General features: G+C 54.0%; 1 protein-coding gene across 3 annotated transcripts in view; it reads left to right on the top strand.

Moving 5' to 3' along the window:
• The window catches only part of copa (COPI coat complex subunit alpha), a 104,345-nt gene extending 84,792 nt beyond the window's left edge, over nt 1-19,553 (top strand). For all 3 annotated transcript variants that reach the window (XM_070870026.1, XM_070870028.1, XM_070870027.1), the window contains exons 32-36: nt 4,820-4,930; nt 8,408-8,569; nt 9,243-9,355; nt 10,572-10,653; nt 17,985-19,553. In XM_070870026.1, the coding sequence (XP_070726127.1) occupies nt 4,820-4,930; nt 8,408-8,569; nt 9,243-9,355; nt 10,572-10,653; nt 17,985-18,044 (528 nt within the window). In that variant the 3' untranslated portion in view covers nt 18,045-19,553. The remainder of the gene's footprint in view (nt 1-4,819; nt 4,931-8,407; nt 8,570-9,242; nt 9,356-10,571; nt 10,654-17,984) is intronic.
• The last annotated feature ends 1,312 nt before the right edge of the window (nt 19,554-20,865 follow it).

The following is a 20,865-nucleotide window of genomic DNA, read 5'->3' on the forward strand; positions in this document are numbered from 1 at the left end:
ATCTATTCAATCGACTCAACCTCTCATCACAAGGCCACCCCCTCATCTCTGGAATCAGCCCCGTGAATCATCTCTGTACCCATCTCCAAGGCCAGTATATCCTTCCTTAAGTCAGGTGACCAAAACTGTGCACGCAGTACTCCAGCTGTGGCCTCACCAATACCCTGCACAGTTGCAGCAGGACCTCCCTGCTTTTGTACTCCATCCCTCTCGCGATGAAGGCCAACATTCCATTCACCTTCCCGATTACCTGCTGCACCTGCAAACTAACTTTTTGGGATCCGTGCACAAGGACCCCCCAGGTCCCTCTGCACCGCAGCATGTTGTAATTTCTCCCCCCTTCAAATAATATTCCCCTTTTACTGTGTTTTTTATTTCCCCCCCAAGGTTGGATGACCTCACACTTTCCGACATTGTATTCCATCTGCCAAACCTTAGCCCGTTCGCTTAACCGATCCAAATCTCTTTGCAGCCTCTCTGTGTCCTCCACACAACCCGCTTTCCCACTAATCTTTGTGTCATCTGCCAATTTGGTTACAATACACTCTGTCCCCTCTTCCAGGTGATCGATGTATATTGTAAACAGTTGTGGTCCTCTATACAACCCGCTTTCCCACTAATCTCAGTGTCATCTGCAAATGTTGTTACAATGCACTCTGTCCCCTCTTCCAGGTCATCGATGTGTATTGTAAACAGTTGTGGTCCTCCACACAACCCGCTTTCCCGCTAATCTTTGTGTCATCTGCAAATGTTGTTACAATACACTCTGTCCCCTCTTCCAGGTCATCTCTGTATATTGTAAACAGTTGTGGTCCTCCATACAACCCACTTTCCCCACTAATCTCAGTGTCATCTGCAAATGTTGTTACACTACACTCTGTCCCCTCTTCCAGGTCATCGATGTATATTGTAAACAGTTGTGGTCCTCAACACAACCCACTTTCCCCACTAATCTTAGTGTCATCTGCCAATTTGGTTACAATGCACTCTGTCCCCTCTTCCAGGTCATCGATGTATATTGTAAACAGTTGTGGTCCTCTATACAACCCACTTTCCCCACTAATCTTTGTGTCATCTGCAAATGTTGTTACAATACACTCTGTCCCCTCTTCCAGGTCATCGATGTGTATTGTAAACAGTTGTGGTCCTCTATACAACCCGCTTTCCCCACTAATCTTTGTGTCATCTGCCAATTTTGTTACAATACACTCTGTCCCCTCTTCCAGGTCATCTCTGTATATTGTAAACAGTTGTGGTCCTCTACACAACCCGCTTTCCCCACTAATCTTTGTGTCATCTGCAAATGTTGTTACAATACACTCTGTCCCCTCTTCCAGGTCATCTCTGTATATTGTAAACAGTTGTGATCCTCTATACAACCCGCTTTCCCACTAATCTTTGTGTCATCTGCCAATTTTGTTACAATACACTCTGTCCCCTCTTCCAGGTCATCTCTGTATATTGTAAACAGTTGTGATCCTCTATACAACCCGCTTTCCCCACTAATCTCAGTGTCATCTGCAAATGTTGTTACAATACACTCTGTCCCCTCTTCCAGGTCATCTCTGTATATTGTAAACAGTTGTGATCCTCTATACAACCCGCTTTCCCACTAATCTTTGTGTCATCTGCAAATGTTGTTACAATACACTCTGTCCCCTCTTCCAGGTCATCGATGTGTATTGTAAACAGTTGTGATCCTCTATACAACCCGCTTTCCCCACTAATCTTTGTGTCATCTGCAAATGTTGTTACAATACACTCTGTCCCCTCTTCCAGGTCATCGATATATATTGTAAACAGTTGTGGTCCTCAACACAACCCGCTTTCCCCACTAATCTTTGTGTCATCTGCCAATTTTTGTTACAATACACTCTGTCCCCTCTTCCAGGTCATCTATGTATATTGTAAACAGTTGTGGTCCCAGCACCGATCCCTGTGGCACAGCACTAACCACCGATTTCCAACCCGAAAAGGACCCATTTATCCCGACTCTCTGCTGTCTGTTAGCCAGCCGATTCTCGATCCGTGCTAATACATTTCCTCTGACTCTGCGTACCTTTATCTTCTGCAGTAACCTTTTGCGTGGCACCTTATCGAATGCCTTTTGGAAATCTAAATACACCACATCCATCGGTACACCTCTATCCACCATGCTCGTGATATCCTCAAAGAATTCCAGTAAATTTAGTTAAACATGATTTCCCCCTTCATGAATCCATGTTGCGTCTGCTTGATTGCACTATTCCTCTCTCGATGTCCCGCTATTTCTTCCTCAATGATAGTTTCAAGCATTTTCCCCGCGATAGATGTTAAACCAACCGGCCGAGAGTTCCCTGCCTTTTGTCTGCCCCCTTTTTTTAAACAGAGGCGTTACATTAGCTGCTTTCCAATCCGCTGGTACCTCCCCAGAGTCCAGGGAATTTTGGTCGACCAAAACTGTGCGCAATACTCCAGGTGTGGCCTCACCAAGGGCCCTGTACAACTGCAGTGAGAGCACCTTGTTCCGATATTATTAAGGATGTCATAGCAGCGCATTTGGAAAGAGGTGACATGATAGGTCCAAGTCAGCATGGATTGGCGAAAGGGAGATCACGCTTGACAAACCTTCTGGAATTTTTTTTGAGGATGTTTCCAGTAGAGTGGACAAGGGAGAACCAGTTGATGTGGTATATTTGGACTTTCACAAGGCTTTCGACAAGGTCCCACACATTAATGTGCAAAGTTAAAGCACGTGGGATTGGGGGGTAGTGTGCTGACGTGGATTGAGAACTGGTTGTCAGACAGGAAACAAAGAGTAGGAGTAAATGGGCACTTTTCGGAATGGCAGGCAGTGACTAGTGGGGTACCGCAGGGATCAGTGGTGGGGCCCCAGCTATTTACATTGTACATTAATGATTTAGACGAGAGGATTAAGTGCAGTATCTCCAAATTTGCGGATGACACTAAGTTGGGTGGCAGTGTGAGCTGCGAGGAGGATGCTATGAGCCTGCAGAGTGACTTGGACAGGTTCGGTGAGTGGGCAAATGCATGGCAGATGCAGTTTAGTGCGGGTAAATGTGAGGTTATCCACTTTGCTGGTAAAAAACAGAGAGACAGACTATTATCTGAATGGTGAACAGATTAGGAAAAGGGGAGGTGCAACGAGACCTGGGTACATCAGTCATTGAAGGTTGGCCATGCAGGTACAGCAGGCAGTGAAGAAGGCAAATGGTTATGTTGGCCTTCATAGCGAGGGGATTTGAGTACAGGGGCAGGGAGGTGTTGCTACAGTTGTACAGGGCCTTGGTGAGGCCACACCTGGAGTATTGTGTACAGTTTTGGTCTCCTAACCTGAGGAAGGACGTTCTTGCTATTGAGGGAGTGCAGCGAAGGTTCACCAGACTGATTCCCGGGATGGTGGGACTGACCTATCAAGAAAGAATGGATCAACTGGGCTTGTATTCACTGGAGTTCAGAAGAATGAGAGGGGGACCTCATAGAAAGGTTTAAAATTCTGACTGGACGGGACAGGTGAGATGCAGGAAGAATGTTCCCGATGTTGGGGCAAGTCCAGAACCAGGGGGTTCACACAGTCTAAGGATAAGGGGTAAGCCATTTAGGACCGAGATGAGGAGAGACTTCTTCACCCAGAGAGGGGTGAACCTGTGGAATTCTCCACCCCAGAGAGTTGTTGGGGGGCCAGTTCACTAAATATATTCAAGAAGGAGTTGGATGAAGTCCTGACTACTCGGGGGGGGATCAAGGGGTATGGGGAGAGAGCAGGAAGGGGGTCCTGAAGTTGCATGTTCAGCCGTGAACTCATCGAATGGCGGGGCAGGCTCGAAGGGCCCAATGACCGACTCCTGCTCCTGTTTTCTATGTTCCTATACTCAAATCCCCCTCGCCATGAAGGCCAACATGACCATTTGCCTTCTTCACCGCCTGCTGTACCCGCATGGCCAACCTTCAGCGACGGATGTCCCATGACCCCCAGGTCTCGTTGCACCCTTCCCCTTTTCCGATTCCGATAATAATCCTGTTTTTGCCCCCCAAAGTGGACAACCTCACGTTTATCCACATTCTGCCGCCTTTGCCCACTCCGCTAACCTGTCCCCAAGGGTCACCCTGCAGCCTCCCAGCGCGCCCCCCCTCGCGGCTCACACCGCCACCCGGCTCAACGTCGTCTGCAAACCTGGAGCTATCGCCCTCCCTTCCTTCGTCTGGAAGCTGGGCTTTCCCCTTGCTGCGGTTGAGTCGGTGGAGAGGAGATTTGAGCGAGGCGTGCAAAAGGGTGAACTCATTGGAGTCCAGAAGAGTGTGAGGCGCTCTTACCGCGACGCGTACGCTTCCGAGGCAGGTGCGGGGAGGGTGTTTCCGCCGATTGGGGGGGGGGGGGGGAGCCTTGGGGAGAACGAGTGCGGGAGGCTGTGTCTGAGAGGTGGGGCACAATTTTGTTCGTGCCCACGGAAGGATATACTTGCCGTCGAGGGAGTGCGGTGATGGTGGGGGGAGACTAGAGCGAGGGGGGGAGCACGGTCTTCGAATAAGGGGCCGCCCATTTAAGACGGAGATGAGGAGGGATTTCTTCTTCTCGGAGGGTTGTAAATCTGTGGAACTCGCTCAGAGAGCTGTGGGAAGCCGGGGACATTGAATATATTTAAGGCGGAGATGTTAACAGAGAAGGGGGCGGGGAAGTGGAGCTTGGGGTCCACGATCGGATCAGCCCACGGTGGTATTAAATGGCGGAGCAAGGCTCGAGGGGCCGAATGGCCGCCTCCTGTCGCGATTGTGTCCTTTCTGTGCCCTTACGTGTGCGTGTCTTACTCCGCCCCAACAGGCCCAGCAACTGATCACGATCTGTCGCGAGTACATCGTGGGTCTGAGCATGGAGATTGAGCGCAAAAAGTTGCCCAAAGCAACATTGGACCAGCAGAAGAGGATCTGTGAGGTATGAATTCATGGACGGTATCCGATCAACAAAACACGGGCAGCGTGGATTGGTGCAAGGGAAATCGCGCTTGACAAACCTTCTGGAATTTTTTGAGGATGTTTCCAGTAGAGTGGACCAGGGGCGAACCAGTAGATGTGGTATATTGGGACTTTCACAAGGCGTTCGACAAGGTCCCACACAAGAGATTAATGCGCAAAGTTAGAGCACATGGGATTGGGGGTAGTGTGCTGACATGGATCGAGAACTGGTTGTCAGACGGGAAGCAAAGAGTCGGAGTAAATGGGGACTTTTCGGAATGGCGGGCAGTGACTAGTGGGGTACCGCAGGGTTCTGTGCTGGGGCCCCAGCTATTTAGAATTGTACATTAATGATTTAGACGAGGGGATTAAATGTATCTCCAAATTTGCGGATGACACTAAGCTGGGCGGCAGTGTGAGCTGCGAGGAGGATGCTATGAGGCTGCAGAGTGACTTGGATAGGTTCGGTGAGTGGGCAAATGCATGGCAGATGCAGTTTAGTGCGGGTAAATGTGAGGTTTGGTGGTAAAAACAGAGAGACAGACTATTATCTGAATGGTGACAGATTCGGAAAAGGGGAGGTGCAACGAGACCTGGGACATCAGTCATTGAAGGTTGGCCATGCAGGTACAGCAGGCGGTGAAGAAAGCAAATGGTTATGTTGGCCTTCATAGCGAGGGGATTTGAGTACAGGGGGCAGGGAGGTGTTGCTACAGTTGTACAGGGCCCTTGGTGAGGCCTCACCTGGAGTATTGTGTACAGTTTTGGTCTCCTAACCTGAGGAAGGACGTTCTTGCTATTGAGGGAGTGCAGCGAAGGTTCACCAGACTGATTCCCGGGATGGCGGGACTGACCTATCAAGTAAGACTGGATCGATTGGAGCTTGTATTCACTGGGAGTTCAGAAGAATGAGAGGGGGATCTCATAGAAAGGTTTAAAATTCTGACGGGGTTAGATGTAGGAAGAATGTTCCCAATGTTGGGGAAGTCCAGAACCAGGGGGTCTCACAGTCTAAGGATAAGGGGGTAAGCCATTTAGGACCGAGATGAGGAGAGACTTCTTCACCCAGAGAGTGGTGAACCTGTGGAATTCTCTACCACAGAAATTAGTTGAGGCCAATTCACTAAATATTTTCAAAAGGGAGTTAGATGAAGTCCTTACGACTCGGGGGGATCAAGGGGTATGGCGAGAAAGCAGGAAGGGTGTACTGAAGTTGCATGTTCAGCCATGAACTCATTGAATGGCGGGGCAGGCTAGAAGGGCCGAATGGCCGACTCCCTGCACCTATTTTCTATGTTTCTGGACAAAGTTGCCAAAACTCGTGGCAGGGCAGAAGATTGGGAAGTTTTGGAAACCAGCAAAGAACGACTTTAAAAAAAAAAAAGAAGAAAAACATGATTTAACAACGGGCCGATAGACGATGGAAATAAACTGGCGCGAAATATAAAAACAGATAGCAAGGGTTTCGACGGGTATATAAAAAGGAAACGGGTGGCGAGAGGACTAAACGTTGGCCCCTGAGAGGACGGGGCGGGGGAATTAATAATGGGGAACATGGAGATGGCAGACACTGAACACATAATTTGTATCAGTCTTTACGGTCGAGGACACGAACAATATTCCGACGGTGGATAGTCAAGGGGCTTTAGGGGGAGGGGAAGAACTTAACACAATCACGAAGGAGGTGGTACTCAGTAAGATAATGGGACTAAAGGCAGATAAAGCCCCTGGACCAGATGGAATGTATCCTCGGGTCTTAAGAGAAGTCACGACAGGGATAGTGGTTGTAATTGACCAAAATTCCCTGGATTCCAGGGAGGTCCCAGTTGGTAAAACTGCAAATGTAACGCCCCGACTTACAGACAAAAAGCAGCAAACGGTCGACCCGTTAGCCTAACCTCTGTGGTTCGGAAAATGTTGGAATCCATTATTAAAGATGTCGGAGATTTGGAAAAGCAAAATTCGGTCAGGCAGAGTCAGCGCGGATTTATGAAGGGGGAAATCACGTTTGACAAACGTGCCGGAGTTCGTCGACGGATGTAACGAACAGGGCGGATAAAGGGGGAACCGGTGGATGTGGTGCATTTGGATTTCCAGAAGGCGCTTGACAAAGTGCCACATGAAAGTTTACCGCACAAGATAAAAGTTCCCGGGGTTGGGGGTAATATATTCGCACGGATCGAGGATTGGCTAACGAACAGGAAAACAGAGAGTCGGGACAGATGGCTCATTCTCTGGTCGGCAAGTAACTCGTGGGGTTGCCGCAGGGATCAGAGCTGGGGCCCCAGCTATTTAGAAGCGAAATTAACGACTTGGAAGAAGGGGACCGAGTGTCACGTGGCCAAGTTTACTGACCATACAAAGATGGGAGGAGAAGCCATGTGTGAGGAGGACACACAAACTCTGCAAAAGGACATCGACCGGCTCAGGGAGCGGGCAACAATTTGCCAGAGGGAGTATAATGTGGGAAAGTGCGAGGTCAGGCACTTTGGCAGGAAAACAATCAAAGAGCAAGTTGTTATTTGAACGGAGAAAGATTACAAAGTGCGGCAGTACAGCGGGACCTGGGGGGTTACTTGTACATGAAACACAGAAGGTTAGTACGCAGGTACAGCAAGTGATCAGGAAGGGCCAATGGTATCTTGGCCTTTATTGCAAAGGGGGATGGGAGTATAAAAGCAAGGAAGTCTTGCTTACAGGTTATACAGGGGTATTGGTGAGGCCACACCTGGAGTACTGCGTGCACAGTTCTGCTCTCCGTATTCACGAGAGGATATCCTCGCTTTGGAGGCAGTTCCGAGAAGGTTCACTCGGTCGATTGCGGGGATGAGGGGGGTTGGATTTATGAGGGTAGGTTGGGCCCTCTACTCATTGGCGTTCAGAAGAATGAGAGGCGATCTTGTCGAGACGTGTACGGTTACGAGGTGGATGCAGAGAGGATGTTTCCACTGATGGCGGGGTCGTCTTAGGGAGAACGAGTATGGGAGGCTGTGTCTGAGAGGTGGGGTACAATTTTGTTCGTACCCAAGGAAGGATGTACTTGCCATCGAGGGAGTGCAGTGATGGGGGGAGACTAGAACTAGGGCGGGGGGCATGGTCTTAGAATAAGGGGCCGCCCATTTAAGACTGAGATGAGGAGGGATTTCTTCTCTCGGAGGGTTGTAAAATCTGTGGAACTCGCTGCCTCAGGGAGCTGTGGGAGCCGGGGACATTGAATTTATTTAAGACGGAGATGTTAAACGATAAGGGGGTAAGGGGGCGGGCAGGGAAGTGGAGCTGGGTCCACGATGGGATCAGCCCACGGTCGTATTAAATGGCGGAGCAAGGCTCGAGGGGCCGAATGGCCCACTCCTGCCCCGATTATGTTGTGTTCTCCCTTACTGTTGTCGACACTGGCCTGCTCAACACCTCCCACATGCATGCCATTGACTGAAGATTCTCCTGGTCTCTCCCACAGATGGCTGCCTATTTTACACACTGCAGTCTCCAACCAGTGCATATGATTCTCGTCCTGCGCACTGCCGTCAATCTCCTCTTCAAGCTCAAGAACTTTAAGACGGCTGCGTCATTTGCCGGGAGGCTTCTGGAGCTGGGGCCCAAGCCTGATGTGGGCCAGCAGGTAGTGTGTCAGCACTGGAGGGAGGGCAGGGGCGAACGTGGGCAGTGTCTCCCAAAAATACTGCCCAGTTGCGGTCGCCATATACCTTGGGTTGGACCACACTTGGAGCATCGTGCACACAGTTCTGGTCTCCATATACCTTGGGTTAGACCACACTGGGAGCCCCGTGTACAGTTGCGGTCGCCATATACCTTGGGTTAGACCACACTGGGAGCCCCGTGTACAGTTGCGGTCTCCATATACCTGGGGTGAGACCACACTTGGAGCATCGTGCACACAGTTCTGGTCTCCATATACCTTGGGTGAGACCACACTGGGAGCACCGTGTACAGTTCTGGTCTCCATATACCTTGGGTTAGACCACACTTGGAGCATCGTGCACACAGTTCTGGTCTCCATATACCTTGGGTTAGACCACACTGGGAGCCCCGTGCCCAGTTGCGGTCGCCATATACCTGAGTTAGACCACACTGGGAGCCCCGTGTACAGTTGCGGTCGCCATATACCTTGGGTTAGGCCACGCTTGGAGCACCGTGCACAATGGCCTCTTGCTGTGCCCTTTGTCCTGTCGATTTGAGCCAAAGCACCCTCCATCAGGCCTCTGTCCTTTCGAACTGCACCCCAGAGTCCGTCGTGCGTCACGTTTTAACTCGCTGATCCATGTCCTTTGCAGACTCGCAAGATTCTCGCGGCGTGCGAAAAAACTCCCACAGATGCTCACCAGCTCAACTATGACATGCACAACCCCTTCGACATCTGTGCAGTGTCCTACAAACCCATTTACAGGTAGGGCGGAGCGGGGGGGCAGTACTGAGGGAGCACCGCACTGTCGGGGGGGCAGTACCGAGGGAGCCCCGTACTGTCGGAGGGGCAGTACTGAGGGAGCCCCGCACTGTCGGAGGGGCAGTACTGAGGGAGCCCCGCACTGTCGGAGGGGCAGCACTGAGGGAGCCCCGCACTGTCGGAGGGGCAGCACTGAGGGAGCCCCGCACTGTCGGAGGGACAGTACTGAGGGAGCCCCGCACTGTTGGAGGGGCAGTACTGAGGGAGCCCCGTACTGTCGGAGGGGCAGTACTGAGGGAGCCCCGCACTGTCGGAGGGGCAGTACTGAGGGAGCCCAGCACTGTCGGAGGGGCAGTACTGAGGGAGCCCCGTACTGTCGGAGGGGCAGTACTGAGGGAGTGCCGCACTGTCGGAGGGGCAGTACTGAGGGAGCTCCGTACTGTCGGAGGGGCAGTACTGAGGGAGCCCCGCACTGTCGGAGGGGCAGTACTGAGGGAGCCCCGCACTGTCGGAGGGGCAGTACTGAGGGAGCCCCGTACTGTCGGAGGGGCAGTACTGAGGGAGCCCCGCACTGTCGGAGGGGCAGTACTGGGGGAGCCCCGTACTGTCGGAGGGGCAGTACTGGGGGAGCCCCGCACTGTCGGAGGGGCAGTACTGGGGGAGCCCCGCACTGTCGGAGGGGCAGTACTGAGGGAGTGCCGCACTGTCGGAGGGGCAGCACTGAGGGAGCCCCGCACTGTCGGAGGGGCAGTACTGAGGGAGCCCCGCACTGTCGGAGGGGCAGCACTGAGGGAGCCCCGTACTGTCGGAGGGGCAGCACTGAGGGAGCCCCGCACTGTCAGAGGGGCAGCACTGAGGGAGCCCCGCACTGTCGGAGGGGCAGTACTGAGGGAGCCCCGCACTCTCTGACGTAAAAGGTATCAATTTGAAAAAGAGCAGAGATAGCGGGGCCGATATTTATTGTCAAGCAGTGTCTCTTCAAAAAAAGAAAAGAAGTGAGCTGGCTATTGGTCATTGCTGACTGTGGGATCTTGCTGTGCACAATATTGTCTGCCGCGTTTCCCCCCCCCCAATACAACAGTGACCTCACGAACAAATGTACTCCGTCGACTGTGAAGCGCTTTGGGACATCCCGAGGCTTTGCAAGGCCAGTTCCCACTTGGATTGTCAAAGGCCACGTGCTCTCTTTCACTGCTAACTGCACCTTTTCCATCGACAGGGGCAAGCCGGTTGAGAAATGCCCGCTCAGTGGGGCTTGCTACAGTCCCGAGTTCAAGGGTCAAATCTGCCGCGTCAGCACGGTAAGTCCGTACCTTCGCTCGAGCAAACACAGGACCGAGAGGGGCGCCAGTCAGTGTAGAGATATCTCCCCGAGGGACTGAGAGACACCAGTCAGTGTGGAGATATCTCCCCGAGGGACCGAGAGACACCAGTCAGTGTGGAGATATCTCCCCGAGGGACCGAGAGACACCAGTCAGTGTGGAGATATCTCCCCGAGGGACCGAGAGACACCAGTCAGTGTGGAGATATCTCCCCGAGGGACCGAGAGACACCAGTCAGTGTGGAGATATCTCCCCGAGGGACCGAGAGACACCAGTCAGTGTGGAGATATCTCCCCGAGGGACCGAGAGACACCAGTCAGTGTACAGATATCTCCCCGAGGGACCGAGAGACACCAGTCAGTGTGGAGATATCTCCCCGAGGGACTGAGAGACACCAGTCAGTGTCGAGATATCTCCCCGAGGGACCGAGAGACACCAGTCAGTGTGGAGATATCTCCCCGAGGGAGAGGGACTGAGAGACACCAGTCAGTGTACAGATATCTCCCTGAGGGAGAGGGACTGAGAGACACCAGTCAGTGTGGAGATATCTCCCCGAGGGACCGAGAGACACCAGTCAGTGTACAGATATCTCCCCGAGGGAGAGGGACTGAGAGACACCAGTCAGTGTGGAGATATCTCCCCGAGGGACCGAGAGACACCAGTCAGTGTACAGATATCTCCCCGAGGGACCGAGAGACACCAGTCAGTGTGGAGATATCTCCCCGAGGGACCGAGAGACACCAGTCAGTGTGGAGATATCTCCCCGAGGGACTGAGAGACACCAGTCAGTGTGGAGATATCTCCCCGAGGGACCGAGAGACACCAGTCAGTGTACAGATATCTCCCTGAGGGAGAGGGACTGAGAGACACCAGTCAGTGTGGAGATATCTCCCCGAGGGGCTGAGAGACACCAGTCAGTGTGGAGATATCTCCCCGAGGGACCGAGAGACACCAGTCAGTGTGCAGATATCTCCCAGAGGGACTGAGAGACACCAGTCAGTGTACAGATATCTCCCCGAGGGACCGAGAGACACCAGTCAGTGTGGAGATATCTCCCCGAGGGACTGAGAGACACCAGTCAGTGTACAGATATCTCCCTGAGGGAGAGGGGACTGAGAGACACCAGTTAGTGTACAGATATCTCCCTGAGAGAGAGGGGACTGAGAGACACCAGTCAGTGTACAGATATCTCCCTGAGAGAGAGGGACTGAGAGACACCAGTCAGTGTACAGATATCTCCCTGAGGGAGAGGGGACTGAGAGACACCAGTCAGTGTACAGATATCTCCCTGAGGGAGAGGGGACTGAGAGACACCAGTCAGTGTACAGATATCTCCCTGAGGGAGAGGGGACTGAGAGACACCAGTCAGTGTAGAGATATCTCCCCGAGGGACTGAGAGACACCAGTCAGTGTGGAGATATCTCCCCGAGGGACCGAGAGACACCAGTCAGTGTGGAGATATCTCCCCGAGGGACTGAGAGACACCAGTCAGTGTCGAGATATCTCCCCGAGGGACTGAGAGACACCAGTCAGTATGCAGATATCTCCCCGAGGGACTGAGAGACACCAGTCAGTGTGCAGATATCTCCCCGAGGGACTGAGAGAAACCAGTCAGTGTACAGATATCTCCCTGAGGGAGAGGGGACTGAGAGACACCAGTCAGTGTACAGATATCTCCCTGAGGGAGAGGGGACTGAGAGATACCAGTCAGTGTACAGATATCTCCCTGAGGGAGAGGGGACTGAGAGACACCAGTCAGTGTACAGATATCTCCCTGAGGGAGAGGGGACTGAGAGATACCAGTCAGTGTACAGATATCTCCCTGAGGGAGAGGGGACTGAGAGACACCAGTCAGTGTACAGATATCTCCCTGAGGGAGAGGGGACTGAGAGACACCAGTCAGTGTACAGATATCTCCCTGAGGGAGAGGGGACTGAGAGACACCAGTCAGTGTAGAGATATCTCCCCGAGGGACTGAGAGACACCAGTCAGTGTACAGATATCTCCCCGAGGGACTGAGAGACACCAGTCAGTGAGGAGATATCTCCCCGAGGGACCGAGAGGGGCGCCAGTCAGTGTACAGATATCTCCCCGAGGGACTGAGAGACACCAGACAGTGTAGAGATATCTCCCCGAGGGACTGAGAAACACCAGTCAGTGTCGAGATATCTCCCCGAGGGACTGAGAGACACCAGTCAGTGTAGAGATATCTCCCCGAGGGACTGAGACACAGCAGTCAGTGTGGAGATATCTCCCCGAGGGACCGAGAGACACCAGTCAGTGTGGAGATATCTCCCCGAGGGACCGAGAGACACCAGTCAGTGTGGAGATATCTCCCCGAGGGACTGAGAGACACCAGTCAGTGTCGAGATATCTCCCCGAGGGACTGAGAGACACCAGTCAGTGTGCAGATATCTCCCCGAGGGACTGAGAGACACCAGTCAGTGTACAGATATCTCCCTGAGGGAGAGGGACTGAGAGACACCAGTCAGTGTACAGATATCTCCCTGAGGGAGAGGGGACTGAGAGACACCAGTCAGTGTACAGATATCTCCCTGAGGGAGAGGGACTGAGAGACACCAGTCAGTGTACAGATATCTCCCTGAGGGAGAGGGGACTGAGAGACACCAGTCAGTGTACAGATATCTCCCTGAGGGAGAGGGACTGAGAGACACCAGTCAGTGTGCAGATATCTCCCCGAGGGACTGAGAGACACCAGTCAGTGTACAGATATCTCCCTGAGGGAGAGGGGACTGAGAGACACCAGTCAGTGTACAGATATCTCCCTGAGGGAGAGGGGACTGAGAGATACCAGTCAGTGTACAGATATCTCCCTGAGGGAGAGGGGGACTGAGAGACACCAGTCAGTGTACAGATATCTCCCTGAGGGAGAGGGGACTGAGAGACACCAGTTAGTGTACAGATATCTCCCTGAGGGAGAGGGACTGAGAGACACCAGTCAGTGTACAGATATCTCCCCGAGGGAGAGGGACTGAGAGACACCAGTCAGTGTACAGATATCTCCCTGAGAGAGAGGGACTGAGAGACACCAGTCAGTGTACAGATATCTCCCTGAGAGAGAGGGGACTGAGAGACACCAGTCAGTGTACAGATATCTCCCTGAGAGAGAGGGACTGAGAGACACCAGTCAGTGTACAGATATCTCCCTGAGGGAGAGGGGACTGAGAGACACCAGTCAGTGTACAGATATCTCCCTGAGGGAGAGGGGACTGAGAGACACCAGTCAGTGTACAGATATCTCCCTGAGGGAGAGGGGACTGAGAGACACCAGTCAGTGTAGAGATATCTCCCCGAGGGACTGAGAGACACCAGTCAGTGTACAGATATCTCCCCGAGGGACTGAGAGACACCAGTCAGTGTGGAGATATCTCCCCGAGGGACCGAGAGACACCAGTCAGTGTGGAGATATCTCCCCGAGGGACTGAGAGACACCAGTCAGTGTCGAGATATCTCCCCGAGGGACTGAGAGACACCAGTCAGTATGCAGATATCTCCCCGAGGGACTGAGAGACACCAGTCAGTGTGCAGATATCTCCCCGAGGGACTGAGAGAAACCAGTCAGTGTACAGATATCTCCCTGAGGGAGAGGGGACTGAGAGACACCAGTCAGTGTACAGATATCTCCCTGAGGGAGAGGGGACTGAGAGATACCAGTCAGTGTACAGATATCTCCCTGAGGGAGAGGGGACTGAGAGACACCAGTCAGTGTACAGATATCTCCCTGAGGGAGAGGGGACTGAGAGATACCAGTCAGTGTACAGATATCTCCCTGAGGGAGAGGGGACTGAGAGACACCAGTCAGTGTACAGATATCTCCCTGAGGGAGAGGGGACTGAGAGACACCAGTCAGTGTACAGATATCTCCCTGAGGGAGAGGGGACTGAGAGACACCAGTCAGTGTAGAGATATCTCCCCGAGGGACTGAGAGACACCAGTCAGTGTACAGATATCTCCCCGAGGGACTGAGAGACACCAGTCAGTGAGGAGATATCTCCCCGAGGGACCGAGAGGGGCGCCAGTCAGTGTACAGATATCTCCCCGAGGGACTGAGAGACACCAGACAGTGTAGAGATATCTCCCCGAGGGACTGAGAAACACCAGTCAGTGTCGAGATATCTCCCCGAGGGACTGAGAGACACCAGTCAGTGTAGAGATATCTCCCCGAGGGACTGAGACACAGCAGTCAGTGTGGAGATATCTCCCCGAGGGACCGAGAGACACCAGTCAGTGTGGAGATATCTCCCCGAGGGACCGAGAGACACCAGTCAGTGTGGAGATATCTCCCCGAGGGACTGAGAGACACCAGTCAGTGTCGAGATATCTCCCCGAGGGACTGAGAGACACCAGTCAGTGTGCAGATATCTCCCCGAGGGACTGAGAGACACCAGTCAGTGTGCAGATATCTCCCCGAGGGACTGAGAGACACCAGTCAGTGTACAGATATCTCCCTGAGGGAGAGGGGACTGAGAGACACCAGTCAGTGTACAGATATCTCCCTGAGGGAGAGGGGACTGAGAGATACCAGTCAGTGTACAGATATCTCCCTGAGGGAGAGGGGGACTGAGAGACACCAGTCAGTGTACAGATATCTCCCTGAGGGAGAGGGGACTGAGAGACACCAGTTAGTGTACAGATATCTCCCTGAGGGAGAGGGACTGAGAGACACCAGTCAGTGTACAGATATCTCCCCGAGGGAGAGGGACTGAGAGACACCAGTCAGTGTACAGATATCTCCCTGAGGGAGAGGGGACTGAGAGACACCAGTCAGTGTACAGATATCTCCCTGAGGGAGAGGGACTGAGAGACACCAGTCAGTGTACAGATATCTCCCTGAGGGAGAGGGACTGAGAGACACCAGTCAGTGTAGAGATATCTCCCCGAGGGACTGAGAGACACCAGTCAGTGTACAGATATCTCCCTGGGGGAGAGAGAGGGACTGAGAGACACCAGTCAGTGTACAGATATCTCCCTGAGGGAGAGGGGACTGAGAGACACCAGTCAGTGTACAGATATCTCCCTGAGGGAGAGGGGACTGAGAGACACCAGTCAGTGTTCAGATATCTCCCTGAGGGAGAGGGACTGAGAGACACCAGTCAGTGTACAGATATCTCCCTGAGGGAGAGGGGACTGAGAGACACCAGTCAGTGTACAGATATCTCCCTGAGGGAGAGGGACTGAGAGACACCAGTCAGTGTAGAGATATCTCCCCGAGGGACTGAGAGACACCAGTCAGTGTACAGATATCTCCCTGAGGGAGAGGGGACTGAGAGACACCAGTCAGTGTACAGATATCTCCCTGAGGGAGAGGGACTGAGAGACACCAGTCAGTGTACAGATATCTCCCTGAGGGAGAGGGACTGAGAGACACCAGTCAGTGTACAGATATCTCCCTGAGGGAGAGGGACTGAGAGACACCAGTCAGTGTACAGATATCTCCCTGAGGGAGAGGGGACTGAGAGACACCAGTCAGTGTACAGATATCTCCCTGAGGGAGAGGGACTGAGAGACACCAGTCAGTGTACAGATATCTCCCTGAGGGAGAGGGGACTGAGAGACACCAGTCAGTGTACAGATATCTCCCTGAGGGAGCGAGAGGGGACTGAGACACCAGTCAGTGTACAGATATCTCCCTGAGGGAGAGGGGACTGAGAGACACCAGTCAGTGTACAGATATCTCCCTGAGGGAGAGGGACTGAGAGACACCAGTCAGTGTACAGATATCTCCCTGAGGGAGAGGGACTGAGAGACACCAGTCAGTGTACAGATATCTCCCTGAGGGAGAGGGGACTGAGAGACACCAGTCAGTGTACAGATATCTCCCTGAGGGAGAGGGGACTGAGAGACACCAGTCAGTGTACAGATATCTCCCTGAGGGAGAGGGACTGAGAGACACCAGTCAGTGTACAGATATCTCCCTGAGGGAGAGGGGACTGAGAGACACCAGTCAGTGTACAGATATCTCCCTGAGGGAGAGGGGACTGAGAGACACCAGTCAGTGTACAGATATCTCCCTGAGGGAGAGGGACTGAGAGACACCAGTCAGTGTACAGATATCTCCCTGAGGGAGAGGGACTGAGAGACACCAGTCAGTGTACAGATATCTCCCTGAGGGAGAGGGGACTGAGAGACACCAGTCAGTGTACAGATATCTTCCTGAGGGAGAGAGAGAGACTGAGAGACACCAGTCAGTGTACAGATATCTCCCTGAGGGACTGAGGGACACCAGTCAGTGTACAGATATCTCCCTGAGGGAGAGGGGACTGAGAGACACCAGTCAGTGTACAGATATCTCCCTGAGGGAGAGGGACTGAGAGACACCAGTCAGTGTACAGATATCTCCCTGAGGGAGAGGGGACTGAGAGACACCAGTCAGTGTACAGATATCTCCCTGAGGGAGAGGGACTGAGAGACACCAGTCAGTGTACAGATATCTCCCTGAGGGAGAGGGGACTGAGAGACACCAGTCAGTGTACAGATATCTCCCTGAGGGAGAGGGGACTGAGAGACACCAGTCAGTGTACAGATATCTCCCTGAGGGAGAGGGACTGAGAGACACCAGTCAGTGTACAGATATCTCCCTGAGGGAGAGGGACTGAGAGACACCAGTCAGTGTACAAATATCTCCCTGAGGGAGAGGGAGAGGGACTGAGAGACACCAGTCAGTGTACAGATATCTCCCTGAGGGAGAGGGGACTGAGAGACACCAGTCAGTGTACAGATATCTCCCTGAGGGACTGAGGGACACCAGTCAGTGTACAGATATCTCCCTGAGGGAGAGGGACTGAGAGACACCAATCAGTGTACAGATATCTCCCAGAGGGAGAGGGACTGAGAGACACCAGTCAGTGTACAGATATCTCCCTGAGGGAGAGGGGACTGAGAGACACCAGTCAGTGTACAGATATCTTCCTGAGGGAGAGAGAGAGACTGAGAGACACCAGTCAGTGTACAGATATCTCCCTGAGGGACTGAGGGACACCAGTCAGTGTACAGATATCTCCCTGAGGGAGAGAGACTGAGAGACACCAGTCAGTGTACAGATATCTCCCTGAGGGAGAGGGGACTGAGAGACACCAGTCAGTGTACAGATATCTCCCTGAGGGAGAGGGACCGAGAGACACCAGTCAGTGTACAGATATCTCCCTGAGGGAGAGAGACTGAGAGACACCAGTCAGTGTACAGATATCTCCCTGAGGGAGAGAGGGACTGAGAGACACCAGTCAGTGTACAGATATCTCAGATTCCACATTGCCCTGTTCAACGCCTGGTGTCCCTATTTTCGATTCCAGGTCACCGAGATCGGGAAGGATGTCATCGGTCTCCGGATCAGCCTCCTGCAGTTCCGCTGACTCTGCCCGGAATGACCGCAGTCCGGCCCGCCAAGACCCCACACCGCGATCAGATCGCTTCTGTCTCTCTCGGTGAAGGGATGTGTTTCCGTGATTATTCTCTGCCGCTCTCTGCCCGTGCTGCTTTGCGATCCACTTCGGGTCTTCCGACACTCCGCGTTCACACGCACACCCACCCCGTCCCTCGGTCAACCACCTCCGCCATTTCTAAACCACCCCCATCGCTCCTCCTCCAAATCCGCTCCTCGTTTTCCAGCCTTCCCCCCCGGCCCACCCACCTTCCGATCCATTCCAGGTTTTCCAACAGCCCGGCTTCTCCCCCTCTCCCTCTCCCTCTCTCTCTCTCTCTTCCCCTCCCACCATCCTCCCCTCAATCCACTCTGGATCTTGTGGCCCTCTCGTTCCAGCTCCTCATGATCTGACTCCGGGTTTTTGAAACTTCCCACTCCCCCTCCCCTCCCTCCAACTCTGGATCCAGTCCACGTTTTCTCACCAACCCCTTCCTTTCTCTCTCTCACTCTCTCTCTCTCTCTCTCTCTGTCTCTCTCTCTCTCTCTCTCTGTCTCTCTCCCCCTCCCTCCCTCCCTCTCTCTCCCCCTCACTCCCTCCCTCTCTCCCCCTCACTCCCTCCCTCTCTCCCCCTCACTCCCTCCCTCTCTCCCCCTCCCTCCCTCTCTCTCCCCCTCCCTCCCTCTCTCTCCCCCTCACTCCCTCCCTCTCCCCCTCACTCCCTCCCTCTCTCCACCTCCCTCCCTCTCTCTCCCCCTCCCTCCCTCTCTCTCCCCCTCCCTCCCTCTCTCTCCCCCTCCCTCCCTCTCTCTCCCCCTCCCTCCCTCTCTCTCCCCCTCCCTCCCTCTCTCTCCCTCACTCCCTCCCTCTCTCTCCCTCACTCCCTCCCTCTCTCTCCCCCTCCCTCTCTCTCTCTCCACCTCCCTCCCTCTCTCTCCACCTCCCTCCCTCTCTCTCCCCCTCACTCCCTCCCTCTCTCTCCACCTCCCTCCCTCTCCCCCTCCCTCCCTCTCTCTCCCCCTCCCTCCCTCTCTCTCCACCTCCCTCCCTCTCTCGCCACCTCCCTCTCTCTCTCGCCACCTCCCTCTCTCTCCCCCTCCCTCCCTCTCTCTCCCCCTCCCTCCCTCTCTCTCCCCCTCCCTCCCTCTCTCTCCACCTCCCTCCCTCTCTCTCCACCTCCCTCCCTCTCTCTCCACCTCCCTCCCTCTCTCTCCACCTCCCTCCCTCTCTCTCCACCTCCCTCCCTCTCTCTCCCCCTCCCTCCCTCTCTCTCCCCCTCCCTCCTTCTCTCTCCCCCCTCTCTCTCCCCCCCCCCTCCCTCCCTCTCCCCCTCCCTCCCTCTCCCTCCTCCTCCCCTCCCTCCGCGATTGTGGTGTTGTTGTTCCCAGGGGAGGGGGTGAAGATTGTGTGTAGTCGGGGGGGTGTTGTGTTCTATATAATCGTTCTTTCTGTGCTCTTCGCTTAAACCCTATTCCGAATAAAGAAACTCTGTCAAATTAGCTCTCCCCGACTCTATCGTTCCGGCTTAGGGCTCTCAGTTTGTCTGAGGGAGCCCCGTACTGTCGGAGGGGCAGTACTGAGGGAGCCCCGCACTGTCGGAGGGGCAGGACTGAGGGAGCCCCGCACTGTCGGAGGGGCAGTACTGAGGGAGCCCCGCACTGTCGGAGGGGCAGTACTGAGGGAGTGCCGCACTGTCGGAGGGGCAGTACTGAGGTAGCGCCGCACTGTCGGAGGGGCAGTACTGAGGGAGCCCCGCACTGTCGGAGGGGCAGTACTGAGGGAGTGCTGCACTGTCGGAGGGGCAGTACTGAGGGAGCGCCGCACTGTCGGAGGGGCAGTACTGAGGGAGTGCCGCACTGTCGGAGGGGCAGTACTGAGGGAGTGCTGCACTGACGGAGGGGCAGTACTGAGGGAGCCCCGCACTGTCGGAGGGGCAGTACTGAGGGAGCCCCGCACTGTCGGAGGGGCAGTACTGAGGGAGCCCCGCACTGTCGGAGGGGCAGTACTGAGGGAGCCCCGCACTGTCGGAGGGGCATTGTCACGTTGGCTGCGTGTGTGGGAGCTTGCTGTGCGCTCGAGCGCGCCTTGCCGTGTTTCCCACAATGCAACAGCGAGCCGCGCTCCCCAGGCAGCGGCTGATTGGTTGTGAGGCGCTTTGGGGACGGGACAGTGGCTATATGAATGCAGACTTTGCCTCATTTCCCCCTCCGCCAGCGCAGTGCGGTGCTCCCTCGGTGCTTATGCAGCCACTGTCACGTCCCTGCATTGATATAGCCACTGTCACGTCCCCGCATTGATATAGCCACTGTCACGTCCCCGCATTGATATAGCCACTGTCACGTCCCCGCATTGATATAGCCACTGTCACGTCCCCGCATTGATATAGCCACTGTCACGTCCCTGCATTGATATAGCCACTGTCACGTCCCCGCATTGATATAGCCACTGTCACGTCCCTGCATTGATATAGCCACTGTCACGTCCCTGCATTGATATAGCCACTGTCACGTCCCTGCATTGATATAGCCACTGTCACGTCCCTGCATTGATATAGCCACTGTCACGTCCCTGCATTGATATAGCCACTGTCACCTCCCTGCATTGATATAGCCACTGTCACGTCCCTGCATTGATATAGCCACTGTCACCTCCCTGCATTGATATAGCCACTGTCACGTCCCTGCATTGATATAGCCACTGTCACGTCCCTGCATTGATATAGCCACTGTCACGTCCCTGCATTGATATAGCCACTGTCACCTCCCTGCATTGATATAGCCACTGTCACCTCCCTGCATTGATATAGCCACTG

The sequence above is a fragment of the Pristiophorus japonicus genome, unplaced genomic scaffold (assembly GCF_044704955.1).
Source record: "Pristiophorus japonicus isolate sPriJap1 unplaced genomic scaffold, sPriJap1.hap1 HAP1_SCAFFOLD_1092, whole genome shotgun sequence".
In the NCBI taxonomy this organism is placed as follows: Eukaryota; Metazoa; Chordata; class Chondrichthyes; family Pristiophoridae; genus Pristiophorus; species Pristiophorus japonicus.